Here is a 14,405-nt window from a genome sequence, read left to right as displayed (position 1 = left end):
CAGCTCGACGTCATCCAAGATTCTTCCGTGCCCAAAACTACCTTACCTACACCAAATGCCATCTCCGCCAAAGCAGCCGTACACGGTCGGCTCTCCCGCTCCATTCGACCCCGAGGCCTTCCTCTCGTCATGGACCGCCGACGCCCTTCCGCAGGGCAATGACCTCCGGAGCTCCATCATCAAGGCCTTCAAACTCCCACCTTCGGACAAATATGTCTACCGCGCCACCGCCGAAGTGACGCTGGACCAGGTCCAACACGCCATTGGCTTTGGAGGCAAGCATGGGCTACACGGCTGGTACGTCGACGAAGAGGGGAAGCAGGTAGACAGACCTCGAAGTTCTATCAGGAAGAGCGCTGCTGAACAAGACCGGACCAGATGCCTCCGCCGCCAGACGCAGACATAACAGCGTACACGACCATCTTCTCCCCCTCGACCTCCACCGCCTCCGCCCTCCGCGCCCTCGCCTCCAACGCCAAAAAAGACAGCCTCCGCGCCGCCGTCGCCGCACACCTCCAATCCCACCTCTACCTCGCGGCCGCATCCCCGCGCACCCCCGTCACGCTGACCCTCCCCAACAAGCGCAAACAGCCGCTGCCCAACCCCTACTACGACTACTGGGCCTGGTCGTGCCACAACCTGGAGTGGAGCGGGCCGGTCCCCAGCACCGCCGCGACCAAGATCTCGCACCACGTGCTGCCCGTCTTCTACCACCACTTCGGCTGCGTGGTGCCGACGTGGGACGCGCTGGCGCTGCTGCAGCAGCTGGCGCTGCACGCTCCGCCGCAGCCCAAGCCCAAGGGCTGGCCCGGCCGCGCCGTCCTCGAGATAGGCTCCGGCAACGGGTACTGGGCGCTGCTGCTGCGCCGCGCCGGGCTGCGCGTCACCGCCGTCGACAATCTGCATAGCGAGTGGCGCTCCATGTGGATTGGCGACACGGTGTACGCCGATGGCATACAGTTCTTGAAGCAGAATGGCGGCGCGAGGGATGAGATTCTGCTGCTGGTGTATCCGCAGGTCGGCGCCGATTTCACGGGCAAGGTGCTGAGAGCGTATGAGGGCGACTACATTGTCGTGGCGGGGACGCAGAATCACAACGGGTATACTGGGTTTCAGACTGAGACGATTGCCGAGTGGATGGCGCGGGAGAAGAAGGACTTCGAGCGCGTTGCGCAGGTGCCTCTGCCGAGCTTCGCTGGCAAGGACGAGGCCTTGTTTATTTTTGTCCGAAGAAGAGAGGCATGAAAGCGCATCGCCTTAGGTTAGAGTCACCCAAGAAAAAGAAATTTCAACAGGATGGACGGTCGATAAACGAAGGGGATTCTATTGCGTGCATGATTCATGGCTAATCAGGTACTCCCAAAGAACTTTGTCCAATGACTCCTCCCGCTGCTGCGCCATTATGCTGATATTCCCCCTGATGAGGCGTGTTTGCTACGCATGGTCAGTCGCTCAGCCGGGGTCGAGAAATCAAGGGTCCAACTCACTGGTCATTACTTATTATGGAGATCATCTTCTCGATTCGAAGAAAGGCGGTGGATCCCCTTTCTTGTGGCGCTTGAACAAGCCTAGTGCCATCAGTCTCATGTCTCCTGAAATTGAGTTGGTCCTGTTGGGAGAGCAAGAACGGGATGGACCGTACGCTTGATACCCTTGAGACGAGCTTCCCAAAACCTCCGGTCCTTCTAGGGCTTCTTCTAGTGCTTCTTCTCGGCCGGTGCCTCCGGTGCCTCGTCGTCCTCAGCGAGCGGTGAAGTATGCGGGAAGTACTTGGGAATGAAGTGAAGGTAGGCGGTCATGTCGGGCATGTCGACGTTGGTGAAGACAATCGCGTCGATGGGCACATCGGGACCCTTCTCCTCCAGCCAGCCACGCACCGCGCCCAGCGCCACATCGGCCGCCTCGGCACGCGGGTACCCGTAGATATTCGTGCTGATGGGCGGAAAGACGATGCTCCTGCAGCCGTTCTGGACCGCGAGGTCCAAGCTGGAGCGGTAGCACGAGCGCAGCAGCGCCGCCGCCCGCGTCTTGTCTGCAATGTCGTACCAGATCGGGCCAGGCGTGTGGATGATCTTCTTGCACGGCAGCTCGAAGCCGTCGGTGATTTTGGCCTCGCCGGTCCGGCAGCGGGCGCCGTCTTTGTCGGTGGGCATGGCGACGCAGGCCTGGTGGAGCTCGTGGCCGGCGTGGTAGTGGATGGCGCCGTCGATGCCGCCGCCGCCTGCCAGCCGCACGTTGGCGGCGTTGACAATGGCGTCGATCGTCATGCTCGTCACGTCGGCGTTGATGAGGCCGATTTTTTCGTTGAAGGCGGCATTGGGATTCGCGGCGACGGGTGAGGCGGTCCAGGGACGAAGGTTCCTGAGTGGCGGAGGGATGGGGACAGTGGCCTGGTAGAGATATGACACGGACGGGATTCGGTCGAGCGTGACATTCTGAAGGCGGGGAGCCATGGTGTTTTTCGAGTCGAGTCGAGTCGAGTCGCGTTGTGGTTTGGTTTGGTGGATAACGGATGTTCAAAAGATGAGAGACTGACAGTTGAGCTGATGGTGCGGAGGTCGAGACGTCGAGATGTTGTCGAGGATGAGAGATGGATTGGCCGAGCAATGGCTGCCCATGGCAAAGGTCGCTCTTGTGGTGACAGGAAAGAGACTGCCGGGGGGAGGTGCAGTCCAGCACAGTGGGGCCGTGGGGGAGAGCTTGGGAGCTTGGGCCAGGGATGACGCGGGGTGGCTGGCTGCATGTGAGGGCAACCGGACAGAACTCAACTCCACGACACTTCATCACCTCAACACATCCGGATCACAATGCTTTCATCAAGGCCACATGGGAAAATGCCCACTGAATCATGCCGCTACTGTCACACAACCGCAAATGCTAACAGTGCGAGATCAAGGTCTAAATGTTTGAACTCTCAAACGATTGAACCCATTTTCACCTCCGAGCTCCCAACCCCAAAATACGCGTTCCAGTCGGATGTATCGTTGAGCCTTGTTTTCCAGGTCGAACCACTCACTGCCATTTCATTTCAAACGTTTTACTTTCGTTCCGTCTGTTTCGAGCCGACAGATGAGTGCTGCTGTTTCTTCACGTCTTACGGTACCTGAGGACCATGTCCTCCGCATTTACTTTACATGGGCACTCCAAGACATCTACCAAAGTAGCAAAAGCAAGGAATCGGTCGTTATTGCCTTCGTCCTCAAGAAACAGTCATAATTCCAACGTCTTCAAGTCACGCGGGAGGTCCAACCTGCGTTACCAGAGTTCAGCATTCAAGCAAGATTGGTGCGCCCGCTTCCCCGACATTGTTAAGGACGATGTCTACCACGTAGCATCATGGCAAGGGATCCAAACAGCAGCAGAGCCCTGATAATCGTCTTCCAGTCGGAACTGTTAGCCTCCCCAACTACTTGCTACTCTCTTCTATAAATCAAACTCTCTCCCCCCAAATTTCTTTACCATTTCACCTTCTGCCTTCAGACTCGACTTCGAACAACAACAGCCTTCACACTACGAACGACCAACAAACCTTCAAAGCAAAGTCAACTCTGTAAGTCTCGGCGTGCTCCAAGAACTCAGTGGAAGCAGCACAGCTAACCCGTCGCAGTCCGCAACCCTTAAAACACCACCACCACAACAAACAACCCTCACCTCTGCAAAAATGGTCCACGGAATCGAAACCACCATGATCACCCTGACCACCACCGACGGCGGGCACTTCGAAATGGCGCCGCGCGTCTGGAAGCACTTCGGCGTCCTCCGCGGCACGCCCACCGAAGGCCGCAAGACCTTCTCGCGAATGGCCGTCCCGCTGCCGGAGACTGTATCGCAAGCCACGGCCGCCGCGCTGATCGCGTGGTGCATGTCGCACCCGCTGTCGGTGAGCCCCAACCCGTACCCGGCCGACACCACCAGCAGCAGCAGCATGCCCTCGCCGCTCGACTTGGTCCGCCCGTCCGACCGCGAGCGCCGCCAGTACTGCCTCGACGCGCCGCCGCGCGCCTACCGCGCCTTCTGGTGCGGCCTCACGCTGTCGCAGATGAAGGAGATGCTCGTCGTCGCGAAGCAGTGCCTCATCCCGCGCCTGCAGGCCGAGGCCGAGCTGTACCTTGAGGAGATGCTGCATCACACGACTCTGGCGTTTGCGCGGTCTGCCGGCAATCGTCGCAGCAGGTGTCCCAGGTGCGATCGGTGCCGCGGCATGCAGCTGCTGTGTCCGGAGGAGCTGTCGCAGCATGGTCATTTTTGCAGGTTGTAGGCGACGCTTGTGTGCGCTTCAATGTCTTTGCTTATCTACTTGTACCCAAGTACCACATGTATTCATATACCGTCTGTAACAAACATACCTCTCTCGTTAATCACCGACCATTCCAACCCTGCTGTGCTCTGCTCTGATCTGCTCTCCCCTCTCCGCGTCTCGTGTTGCCATTTTGCTCTGCATGTAGGGAAGTGTGGAGGTATACGTTTACATGGAGGCATAGGGATAAATGGACATGTAGTCGAGTAAGGACGTAGTTTATTGGCTGCGAAGCCTCTTGACACAGTAAGAGATCCCCTGTAGCGATCTTGAGCAACTAGACGATTCGTCATGTGCGCGCAGCGCAGTGCAGCTGCCTTATTCAGCCTAGCACATGCAAGCTTGACTTTAAGCTGCAGTAAGAACCTACATACCTATCTACCTACCTACCTACCTACTTACCTACCTACCTAAGCACAAATAGAGGCATCTTGGCCGCGGTCAACAATCTACGCTGCATGCGTATAGCTGGACTGTTGATGTGTGGACGGAAGGAATAAGCTGCATTATGCACAGGTACATGTACTTTTGCATGGATGATCGATGGCGGAGGCGGCTAGCTCCCTGCTACATACATGCATACACATAAACCTGTAGGATATTTCCTCCTCGGCAAGAGCACACCACGGAGGGCCAAGCGCCTAGTACAGCACAGCTGTTCATTTAGATACAGGTAGATAGCACGTCTAGCATTCCACCTCAAATCTTCCGTCCGCGCACTTCTCGCGTCATACCGTCATACCCACTCGCCTACCTGCTACCTCACTCCCTTTCTTGTCTACAGCGGCCGGCCAACATGCTTCCGACCCTCCCACACTTCCCGCGCGCTCTGTCGCTACTGTCGCTGCTGTGCGCGTTCGCTGCTCTCGCTTCTGCGCGCCCACATGCTCGCTTTCCATTCTCCTCCTCCTCCGAGGCGATGGCGCGGGCGGAGAAACGCGCGACAGGTGTCAACATCAAGATAAACATCACGAGGATCAAAGAGAGGGCAAGCGCAGGTGCGTCAATTTCACCGTCGTCAATGCTTTTGTCGCGCGTGAAGATGCGGGCTGGGAGCGACTGAGTGAAAGAGAGCGTGGCTGACGCGTCAAACGGCATGATCAGATGGCATCGACATCGACACACTGCCCTTCGGCGCCGCAGCGCTGGCGGCGGTCGAAGCTGTGGCGCGGCCGGTAGATGCGTCTGCGCTTCCGCAACCGCAACCGCAGAATGAGGATAAGGATAAGGACAGGCCGAAGGCGAAAGTTGATCTCCATGGTACGTATGGTGACTGTTGTGTTGAGTTGAGTTGGGCTGGTTTGGTATAGTTTGGTTTCTCGTGCGGTGTCCCGTTTGAGACAACGACGGCGACGGTGATGACTGCCCGGTTGGCCAGGAGCTGGCTGGCTGGCTGGCTGGCTGCTGGTTGCTGGTTGCTGGTTGCTGGTTAAGGGGTGGCTGAATGGAAGGCTGACCTTGGTTGGGCGTACCGCGCAGTCCACGTCCTGCCCGAATGGTACCGCCAGATCTTGCCCGACACGAGCGGCATGCCGACGCCCGAGTGGGATGCGCTGAGCGCGATGCGCTTCATGGCGGATTATGGTGAGTAGTAGGTCACGCAAAGGCAGGTCGAGTGGGCGATTGATGGGCGCATGCAGATATCAAACGGAGTGTCGTGTCTGTGTCGACGCCGGGGGCGCTCGTCTATTTGCAGGATGAGAAGAAGACCATTGCTATTGCGAGGCTGCTGAATGAGGTGAGGGAGGCATTGCTAGGCGTAGGACGTTGCTGACGAGGGATAGTGGATGGCGGCTGTAAGATCGTGGAGTTTGGACGAGAGAGGATGCTGACTGGAGAAGCTTGTCGAAACGTACCCAGACAAGTTTTCCTTTTTCGCTGTCATTCCTCTTCCGTACACGGATGCTGCGTAAGTTTTGTTTTGTGCGTCGACAATTTACTGAAAGTTGAAGCGTCCGTGAGGCAAACTACGCACTCGACTCCCTTGGCGCCGTGGGAGTCGGTCTCTTGTCAAGCCATGCAGGCAAGTATTTGGGAGATGCTGACTTCAAACCGTTCTTCGAGAATTTGAACAACAGGAAAAGCTCTCGAGAGATAATCTACATTCACCCCACCGAGCCGGTGGTGAATGTCAACGGGTCGCTCGTCTCTACAAATCCGTGTAAGGATAGAAACGAGGAGCAGGAAGCAACGACTGACGATGGTCAGTTGCTGGAAAATACTCTGGTGCACTTGCGGAATTTTACTACGACACTGGACGCACGTTGATGGACCTCACCTTGACACAGACTCTTTTCAACTTTACCAAGATCCACTACGCGGTATCACAAGTCGGCGGCGCGTTTCCGTCACTGATTGATCGGTTCTTGCGGTCGTACCCGCAGTTCAGCAAAGAGGCCATGGAGGCGTACCGCACAAGGTGAAGACACGGCTCGCCCAGGCAGGCAATCACAAATTGACGCGGCGTATCAGGTTCTGGTGGGACAGCGCAGGACCAACATATCCCAGCCAGGTCCAAGGCTTGCTGGGGTACAACGTGCCAAAAAGCCAGCTCACATTCGGCTCGGTAAGGAGGGGGGGCGCTTCTCTGCTGGCGGAGTGTGGAGACGGGGCGATCATATTTCCAGATTTGGCGATTGACTCAATCACGCAGGACTATCCGTACGGCAGGCCGGCCTGGTACAGGCCAGCTGTTGAGGCGATTAAGGGGGCAAAGTTTTTGTCAGAGGCGGAGAGGGATGGTGTTTTTGGGAGGAATGCGGAGCGGTTGTTGGAGGGCAAGATTGCTGGGCTGTGAGGGTTGTGGCTGTTGAACGAATCGGAGCATGGTAATTGTAGACTTGTTTGGGCGAGTAGGCGTCTTTGTTGAGCCTTCCGTGGTCTCTGGGTGGCCGTGCACGGGATGGAAGAGGCCCAATGGTAGCGCCAGACGGTCCACAGGAAAAAGACAATGGCGATTCGATGAATTTGGTGGTCAGACGTGATCAGACCAGAGTGAGGACCGGACTTAGCGGGTTAAAGCCGTGGTGGCGGTAGAGGTGAGGGTGAGGGTGAGGGTGAGGGTGGTCGGAAGGCGAGGGAGGAGTGAGTCACAGAGGTGGTTTGAACGAGGTGGATGAGAGGTGGATGCGAGATGGATGACCGTCGATGGACGAGAGGGTTAGATGATGATGGTGGTGGTGGTGTCTGGAATGGGCCGCGGTGAAGAAATCCGTTGCCGCTCGCTAAGCCAGCCGCTAGCCCCACTCGCTCTCTGGCGGCCAAGCGTAAAACCTAGCATCCCACCGCGCGCCCAACCCTCCGTCTCCTCCGCAAACCTCTCTCGACATCTACTCGAAGGGTTCCATTTAAAAAGGCACCGTCGGCCTTGCGAGCTCTGTCGACTGACACTACGCCCTTCTGCCACCTGCACTCCTTTACGACTCTTTCGTCAAGGCAGTCCTGCACCTTCGCTGAAGCGGGGTAATCTTCTCGAGAGAGGCAAATTTTCAACCACAGACAAGCCACCGCACCACCGCCAAGATGGTCAAGTAAGTCGCCCCCAGCTGTCCGCATCCTCATCAGCTTGTCCGTCGCGCGCTTCTGCCGCTGCAACGGCCGCTGTAGCTGCCCTGGTCGAATTTTGAGACTGGCGCTAACATGATCTTCGCAGCTTCACGGTTGAGGAGGTACGTCGCCGACGACGAGACACGCACAAAGACGTCAATACTAACATGAATCAAGATCCGTGGTCTCATGGACAAGCCGACCAACATTCGTAACATGTCGGTCATTGCCCACGGTAAGTTGCGCCCATTGAGCCGCCCTCGAGAGGCGCCGCGCGCTGACACCACCCACAGTCGACCACGGCAAGTCCACCCTTACCGACTCCCTCGTCCAGCGCGCTGGTATCATCTCCGCCGCCAAGGCTGGTGAGGCCCGTTTCACCGACACTCGTCCCGACGAGCAGGAGCGTGGTGTCACCATCAAGTCGACCGCCATCTCCCTCTACGCCGAGCTCAACGACCCCGAGGACATCAAGGAGGCCAAGACCGACACGAACGAGTTCTTGATCAACTTGATCGACTCGCCTGGTCACGTTGACTTCTCCTCCGAGGTCACTGCTGCCCTGCGTGTCACCGATGGTGCGCTCGTCGTCGTCGACACCGTCGAGGGTGTCTGCGTCCAGACCGAGACTGTCCTGCGCCAGGCCCTTGGTGAGCGTATCAAGCCCGTCGTCATCATCAACAAGGTCGACCGTGCTCTGCTCGAGCTCCAGGTCTCCAAGGAGGACCTGTACCAGAACTTCTCCCGTGTCATTGAGTCGGTCAACGTCGTCATTGCCACCTACTTCGACAAGGTCCTCGGTGACGTCCAGGTCTACCCCGAGAAGGGTACCGTCGCTTTCGGTTCCGGTCTTCACGGCTGGGCCTTCACCGTCCGCCAGTTCGCTTCGAGGTACGCCAAGAAGTTTGGTGTCGACAAGGCCAAGATGTCGGAGCGTCTCTGGGTAAGTCTGGAAATCTTCACTGAAAAACACATCTGACATTTCTAGGGCGACAACTACTTCAACCCCAAGACCAAGAAGTGGACCAAGACTCAGCCCGAAAACGGCGAGCGTGCCTTCAACCAGTTCATCCTGGACCCCATCTTCCGCATCTTCACCGCGGTCATGAACTTCAAGAAGGAGGAGATCCCCACCATCCTCGACAAGCTTGAGATCAAGCTCACCTCGGACGAGAAGGACCTCGAGGGCAAGCAGCTCCTCAAGGTTGTCATGCGCAAGTTCCTTCCTGCCGCCGACGCCCTTCTGGAGATGATGATTCTCCACCTTCCCTCGCCCGCTGTGGCCCAAAAGTACCGTATGGAGACTCTGTACGAGGGTCCCCACGACGATGTCAACGCCGTTGGTATCCGGGACTGTGACCCCAAGGGTCCTCTCATGCTCTACGTCTCCAAGATGGTTCCCACCTCGGACAAGGGACGTTTCTACGCCTTTGGTCGTATCTTCTCCGGTACCGTCCGTTCCGGTATCAAGGTCCGCATTCAGGGCCCCAACTACACCCCTGGCAAGAAGGAGGACCTGTTCATCAAGTCCATCCAGCGTACCATTCTCATGATGGGTCGTTTCGTCGAGCCCATTGAGGATGTTCCCGCCGGTAACATTCTCGGTATCGTCGGTATCGACCAGTTCCTGCTCAAGTCTGGTACCCTCACCACCGACGAGACTGCCCACAACATGAAGGTCATGAAGTTCTCCGTCTCGCCCGTTGTCCAGCGCTCCGTCGAGGTCAAGAACGCCAACGACCTGCCCAAGCTCGTCGAAGGTCTCAAGCGTCTGTCCAAGTCGGACCCTTGCGTCCTTACCTACATCTCCGACTCTGGTGAGCACGTCGTTGCTGGTGCTGGTGAGCTCCACCTCGAGATTTGCTTGAAGGATCTCGAGGAGGACCACGCCGGCGTCCCTCTCCGCATCTCCGACCCCGTCGTCCAGTACCGTGAGACCGTCGGCGCCGAGTCGCGCATCCAGGCTCTGTCCAAGTCGCCCAACAAGCACAACCGTCTCTACGTCATTGCTCAGCCCCTCGGAGAGGAAGTTTCCAAGGACATCGAGGACGGCAAGATCGGCCCCCGTGACGACTTCAAGGCCCGCGCTCGCTACCTTGCTGACGAGCACGGCTGGGATGTCACCGATGCCCGCAAGATTTGGTGCTTCGGTCCCGACACCAACGGCGCCAACCTCCTGGTTGACCAGACCAAGGCCGTCCAGTACCTCAACGAAATCAAGGACTCTTTCGTCTCTGGTTTCCAGTGGGCCACCAAGGAAGGTCCCGTTGCCGAGGAGCCCATGCGTTCCGTCCGCTTCAACCTCATGGATGTCACCCTCCACGCCGATGCCATTCACCGTGGTGGTGGACAGATCATCCCCACTGCCCGTCGTGTGCTGTACGCCGCTACCCTGCTCGCCGAGCCCGCTCTGCTCGAGCCCGTCTTCTTGGTCGAAATCCAGGTTCCCGAGCAGGCCATGGGTGGTATCTACGGTGTCCTCACCCGCAGGAGAGGTCACGTCTTCGAGGAGGCCCAGCGCCCCGGTACTCCTCTGTTCAACGTCAAGGCCTACCTGCCCGTCAAGGAGTCGTTCGGTTTCAACGCCGACCTCCGTTCCCACACCTCCGGCCAGGCCTTCCCCCAGCAAATCTTCGACCACTGGCAGATTCTGCCCGGTGGTTCGCCTCTCGACAAGACCACCCTGCCCGGCCAGGTCGTCGAGGAGATGCGCAAGAGGAAGGGTATCAAGGTCGAAGTTCCCGGCTACGAGAACGTAAGTTGCACCCGTCCTTTGATTGCAAATTTGATGCTAACACGTCGCAGTACTACGACAAGCTCTAAAGGGTTTCTGTCGAAAAAAGATAGACTTCCTTTCCGCCCATGTGTCCGGTCTTCGGGGCATCATCGGGGATGCTCATCATCCGTGTCCTCATTCATGAAGAAACGACGGGGGCATAGGTATCTCAAAAGGTTCGGACTAGAGATATGACGGATGATTGGCATTGCAGGATATACCAGATCGGCGGCCGGCCGATAGATGATGCTACGTGATGCCCTCTTTCCCGCATGATTCTTTTTTTGTGTCTAGGACGCTAGAAATCGAAATGACATGAACACAATGCTGGCCCTGCTACGTGATGAAAGAGCCATGAGTGAATTTAAAGGATACCTTTGGAGGTGAATGGTGGACAAGCATGCCGCGGCGAAAGGCTCGTCACGTGACGACTCAGGCGCGGGCGGCATTTTCGTCATCGCGTCTCTGGATACTTTTGGGCCGAGCACTTTCACCACCACCGCACGCCACACGAAAGCTCTCTGTTTGGCCCACAGCTCTTCAACCATTCAATGCCGAGTCGCGAATAGCTTTTGAAGCTTTCAACCCTTTTCCTCCTCGCCCACGACACAGCTGTCGCGTTGGGATACGCTCCACCATTCCGCCGCCAAGATGCACATCGAGGAAGCAGAGAGCGCGCAGCTCAAGAAGTGGATCGTCAAGCGGCTGGAGGACATGTGCGCGCAGCTTCCTGCCCTCTCTCCGCTCCTACCGCTGACCAAAACAGCTCTGACGCAGACTCTGACGTCCTTGCCGACTATGTTTTAGCTCTGGTCAAGTCCGAGGACCCTGATGAGCAGGTGAGAACCAACTGCTTGGAGAACCTCGAGGACTTTTTGCATGACCGTAAGCCTTGCATCCCAAATGGCCCACCAAAAATTGCTGACACGGCCAGATGCCGCGCCCTTTGTCGACGACGTCCTGAACGCGATTCGCACGAAATCATTCGACGCCTCGAATAACCTTGCTCAACCGCAACCAAGCGTGCCGACCGGCCCTTCATTCAATCCACCAACTGGACCCGCCAGCACAAACAGAAGGCCCAGCTTTCAGTTCCAAAATGGTTTCGCCAGCAATAACGCCGACCAGTCGCGAAAGCGGACATGGGGCGACAGGGCAGGAAGTGAACAGCGCGACGTCCAAGACTCTCACTACGGTCGTGGCGTCGGCGGAGACAGGGCCATGAAGCAAATGCGCAGAGGCAACTACCAGGGAGGAGCTGGCCGTGGAGGACGGGCGGGTGGAGACGTTGGGATCGCGGGCCAGCCAGGACTGGGACAATTCTCCATGCCTCCTGCGCAGAACGCATCTCAAATGCCACTCATGCCCAACCCTCCTGCTGGACTGCCCCAATTCGACCCCAACAATCCGATGAGCACCATGCTTGCCATGCAGGCACTGGGAATCGCGCCTCCAAACATTCCTGGCATGCCACAGCTACCAAACAGCTTCGGCCAGGGTGCTCCACAGCCAGGCTTTCCGCAGCCTGGACAGCCTCCGGCTAGAATCGGACAGAGGTGTCGCGACTACGACACCAAGGGCTTTTGTGCCCTGGGCAGCATTTGCCCTTTTGAACACGGCACAGATCCAATTATTGTGCCCGCAGATGGTGCGACTCAGTTTCCAATATACTCTTCTCCGCGATGTCTGCAATTCCTGGGATTGCAGCAAACATCGGCCAACCCAAACGACATTCCAGTCACTAACTCTCGAATTCTAGAATACGACCCAAAGAATGCCGCAATCGACACGGAGCGAGCCCTCAATGGCCATGGCTCTGATCGCCGTAATGGAGACCGCGGCCGTGGTTCGAGACACCGAGGCCGTGGAGAGGGTGGACGTGGCCGTGGTGGCCGTGCCACCTTTTCCTCTGCCGGACCCAACCACGACCGCTCCATCACCACGATTGTCGTCGAGCAGATTCCCGAAGAAAAGTTTAACGAGGATTCAGTCCGTGAATTCTTTTCTGAATTTGGCAACATTGAAGAAATCTCGATGCAACCTTACAAGCGCCTTGCGCTGGTCAAGTATGACGATTATTTCTCCGCCCGCCGCGCATACGACAGCCCAAAGGTAATATTCGACAACCGCTTCGTCAAGGTATATTGGTACAAGCCGGAACAGCACAAGGAAGAGTTCCACGGCGCCAATGGACAGGGACATGATGCCGCAAAACCTGACGAGGAGATGGTGGATATTGAGGAAGTCAAGAGGCGACAAGAAGAGGCGCAGAGGATACACGACGAGAAGCAAAAGCAGCTGCAAGAGACGGAAAAGCAAAAGGCCGAGGTGGCAGAGAAGCTCAAAGCGCACGCTGAAGAGCGCAAAAAGCTGCTCGAGATGCTGTCGTCCAAAGCTTCCAAGTCCGCCTCGCCGCCTACGAGCGCCAAAGCTGCGTCTCCCTCGACTGATGCCCCAGCAAAGGACGGCGATTCGGCTCCTGTCTCGGAGGAAAAGAGCTCGCAGACGGAAGCCCTCAAGCTGAAGCTGGCGCAATTGGAAGCCGAAGCCGAGAGCATGGGGCTCAGCCCTGACGACCCGTACAGCTCGACGTCACACCGTGGCCGTGGCGGACGCGGTGCCTTTCGCGGCCGCGCCGCCTGGGCTCCGCGTGGCAGAGGCTACGACTCATCGTATCATAGGGGCTCTTACCGCGGCCGTGGCGGCTTCAGCGGGTCGCCGTATGGCGGTGCTCGCGCTGGTGCTGTCAAGAGGCTTGACAATCGGCCCAAGCGCGTCGTGGTCAAGATTGGCGAGGGCGACGGGGAGTGGACAGGTGAGAGGGACGAAGCGTTGAGAAGTCATCTCTTTGTAAGTGCCGGTCCGGTCTCTCGTCTTGTGTGGGATGTGGCTGACGTGAATGCCTGCCGCAGAACAACTTTGATTTTGAAAGCGTCGAGCCGTATCCAGACGCCAAGAACGCGCAGGTCGTCGCATTCAAGGAGCGCTACGTCGCCGAGAACGTGAGTGCCCCCTCTCCCCCTGAAAACAAGACGGTGTTGCTTATTCTGTCCATCTGCAGTTCATGCACCAAACCTCCTCCATCCCCTCCATCGGCCCCGTCACACTCTCCTGGGCCCCCAACCCTCCCATCTCACTCCTTCCCCCCTCTGAGTCTTCTTCTTCCGTACCCGCAGAATCTCTACCCTCAACGGCAGCAAAGCCGCTTGACCCGTCGTCTACAGCAGATGACGTCACCATGGGCGGCGGTGAAGCTGATGCCGATGCCGACGTTGATGCTGCAGACGGCGCTGAGTCGCTGCAGCAGCACCACCACCAGGAGCAGGAGCATCAGGAGAATCTGGACGTTGCGGACGATGATGATCGCTGGATGGCTGCGTAGGTTGGGTGGTGTGGTAGTAGATGGATGGGCATGCGTGGCAGTAGTCGAGTCGGATGGGATGGTATGGAAAAGGAGGGAGGGAGGGTTGGAGGGAAAGTGTTGGAGGCAAAGAAAGGGAAATGGAAGTGAAGCAATGAAGGAAGCGAATCAAGCATCACATCATATCAAAAATCCTCCGCCTGCGGTCTTCAGCCTCATGATGAGGCGGCATCGAAGAAAAGTGGACCTGCAGGCTGGCTGAAATGTGCGTGTTTAAGAGCGGCGGACTAATTCTCCAGTGAGTTACTTAGTCGTCTTTTTGGTCTGTTGGACATTGCTTGTCTAACCTAACGACTTGCGAGTTGTATGTATCTGTTCGAATGCCGCACAGCCTGTTGCCGAACGTCATGCACGCCGCCCGCAGT

General features: G+C 57.4%; 5 protein-coding genes across 5 annotated transcripts; 4 read left to right on the top strand and 1 right to left on the bottom strand.

Moving 5' to 3' along the window:
- The first annotated feature begins 18 nt into the window (after positions 1-18).
- J3D65DRAFT_618248 (uncharacterized protein) lies at positions 19-1,379 on the top strand. Its single transcript, XM_066799634.1, has 2 exons — positions 19-322; positions 379-1,379. Exons 1-2 carry the CDS (start codon positions 56-58, stop codon positions 1,243-1,245), a joined length of 1,134 nt encoding a protein of 377 aa, XP_066656600.1. The 5' UTR covers positions 19-55; the 3' UTR covers positions 1,246-1,379.
- J3D65DRAFT_618246 (RNA-directed RNA polymerase) lies at positions 1,302-2,653 on the bottom strand. Its single transcript, XM_066799633.1, has 3 exons — positions 1,643-2,653; positions 1,488-1,568; positions 1,302-1,434 (listed from the first exon to the last, which is right to left on the bottom strand). Exon 1 carries the CDS (start codon positions 2,451-2,453, stop codon positions 1,698-1,700), a length of 756 nt encoding a protein of 251 aa, XP_066656599.1. The 5' UTR covers positions 2,454-2,653; the 3' UTR covers positions 1,302-1,434; positions 1,488-1,568; positions 1,643-1,697.
- A 1,008-nt stretch (positions 2,654-3,661) lies between these two features.
- J3D65DRAFT_666063 (uncharacterized protein) lies at positions 3,662-7,094 on the top strand (the record flags this gene model as incomplete). Its single annotated transcript, XM_066802888.1, has 10 exons — positions 3,662-4,238; positions 5,402-5,557; positions 5,777-5,881; positions 5,938-6,035; positions 6,082-6,093; positions 6,139-6,206; positions 6,250-6,458; positions 6,506-6,716; positions 6,770-6,863; positions 6,951-7,094. 10 exons carry the CDS (start codon positions 3,662-3,664, stop codon positions 7,092-7,094), a joined length of 1,674 nt encoding a protein of 557 aa, XP_066656598.1.
- Positions 7,095-7,587: 493 nt separating this feature from the next.
- Positions 7,588-10,954, top strand: J3D65DRAFT_618235 (P-loop containing nucleoside triphosphate hydrolase protein). Its single transcript, XM_066799632.1, has 6 exons — positions 7,588-7,827; positions 7,950-7,965; positions 8,021-8,078; positions 8,137-8,786; positions 8,832-10,598; positions 10,649-10,954. Exons 1-6 carry the CDS (start codon positions 7,820-7,822, stop codon positions 10,664-10,666), a joined length of 2,517 nt encoding a protein of 838 aa, XP_066656597.1. The 5' UTR covers positions 7,588-7,819; the 3' UTR covers positions 10,667-10,954.
- Positions 10,955-11,112: 158 nt separating this feature from the next.
- J3D65DRAFT_618228 (CCCH zinc finger and RRM domain-containing protein) lies at positions 11,113-14,343 on the top strand. The gene is made up of 6 exons (XM_066799631.1): positions 11,113-11,335; positions 11,386-11,504; positions 11,554-12,267; positions 12,379-13,469; positions 13,532-13,621; positions 13,681-14,343. The coding sequence occupies exons 1-6, from the start codon at positions 11,271-11,273 to the stop codon at positions 13,999-14,001; spliced, it is 2,400 nt and encodes a 799-aa protein (XP_066656596.1). The 5' UTR covers positions 11,113-11,270; the 3' UTR covers positions 14,002-14,343.
- Positions 14,344-14,405: the final 62 nt, after the last annotated feature.

This window comes from Phyllosticta citribraziliensis (assembly GCF_038025025.1).
Source record: "Phyllosticta citribraziliensis strain CPC 17464 chromosome Unknown J3D65scaffold_4, whole genome shotgun sequence".
Taxonomy (NCBI): Eukaryota; Fungi; Ascomycota; class Dothideomycetes; order Botryosphaeriales; family Phyllostictaceae; genus Phyllosticta; species Phyllosticta citribraziliensis.
Note: the sequence above shows the minus strand (reverse complement) of the source record. Positions and strands in the feature narration are given on the sequence as shown.

Bases quoted from the DNA above. Each gene is read 5' to 3' on its own strand.
- J3D65DRAFT_618246 (XM_066799633.1), bottom strand. From the start codon at position 2,453: ATGGCTCCCCGCCTTCAGAATGTCACGCTCGACCGAATCCCGTCCGTG.
- J3D65DRAFT_618235 (XM_066799632.1), top strand. The intron at 8,079-8,136 runs GTAAGTTGCGCC...CACCACCCACAG, and splicing joins CATGTCGGTCATTGCCCACG to TCGACCACGGCAAGTCCACC. The intron at 8,787-8,831 runs GTAAGTCTGGAA...TGACATTTCTAG, and splicing joins AGATGTCGGAGCGTCTCTGG to GGCGACAACTACTTCAACCC.
- J3D65DRAFT_618228 (XM_066799631.1), top strand. From the start codon at position 11,271: ATGCACATCGAGGAAGCAGAGAGCGCGCAGCTCAAGAAGTGGATCGTC. The intron at 11,505-11,553 runs GTAAGCCTTGCA...TGACACGGCCAG, and splicing joins CGAGGACTTTTTGCATGACC to ATGCCGCGCCCTTTGTCGAC. The intron at 13,622-13,680 runs GTGAGTGCCCCC...GTCCATCTGCAG, and splicing joins AGCGCTACGTCGCCGAGAAC to TTCATGCACCAAACCTCCTC.
- J3D65DRAFT_618248 (XM_066799634.1), top strand. From the start codon at position 56: ATGCCATCTCCGCCAAAGCAGCCGTACACGGTCGGCTCTCCCGCTCCA. The intron at 323-378 runs GTAGACAGACCT...AGACCGGACCAG, and splicing joins TCGACGAAGAGGGGAAGCAG to ATGCCTCCGCCGCCAGACGC.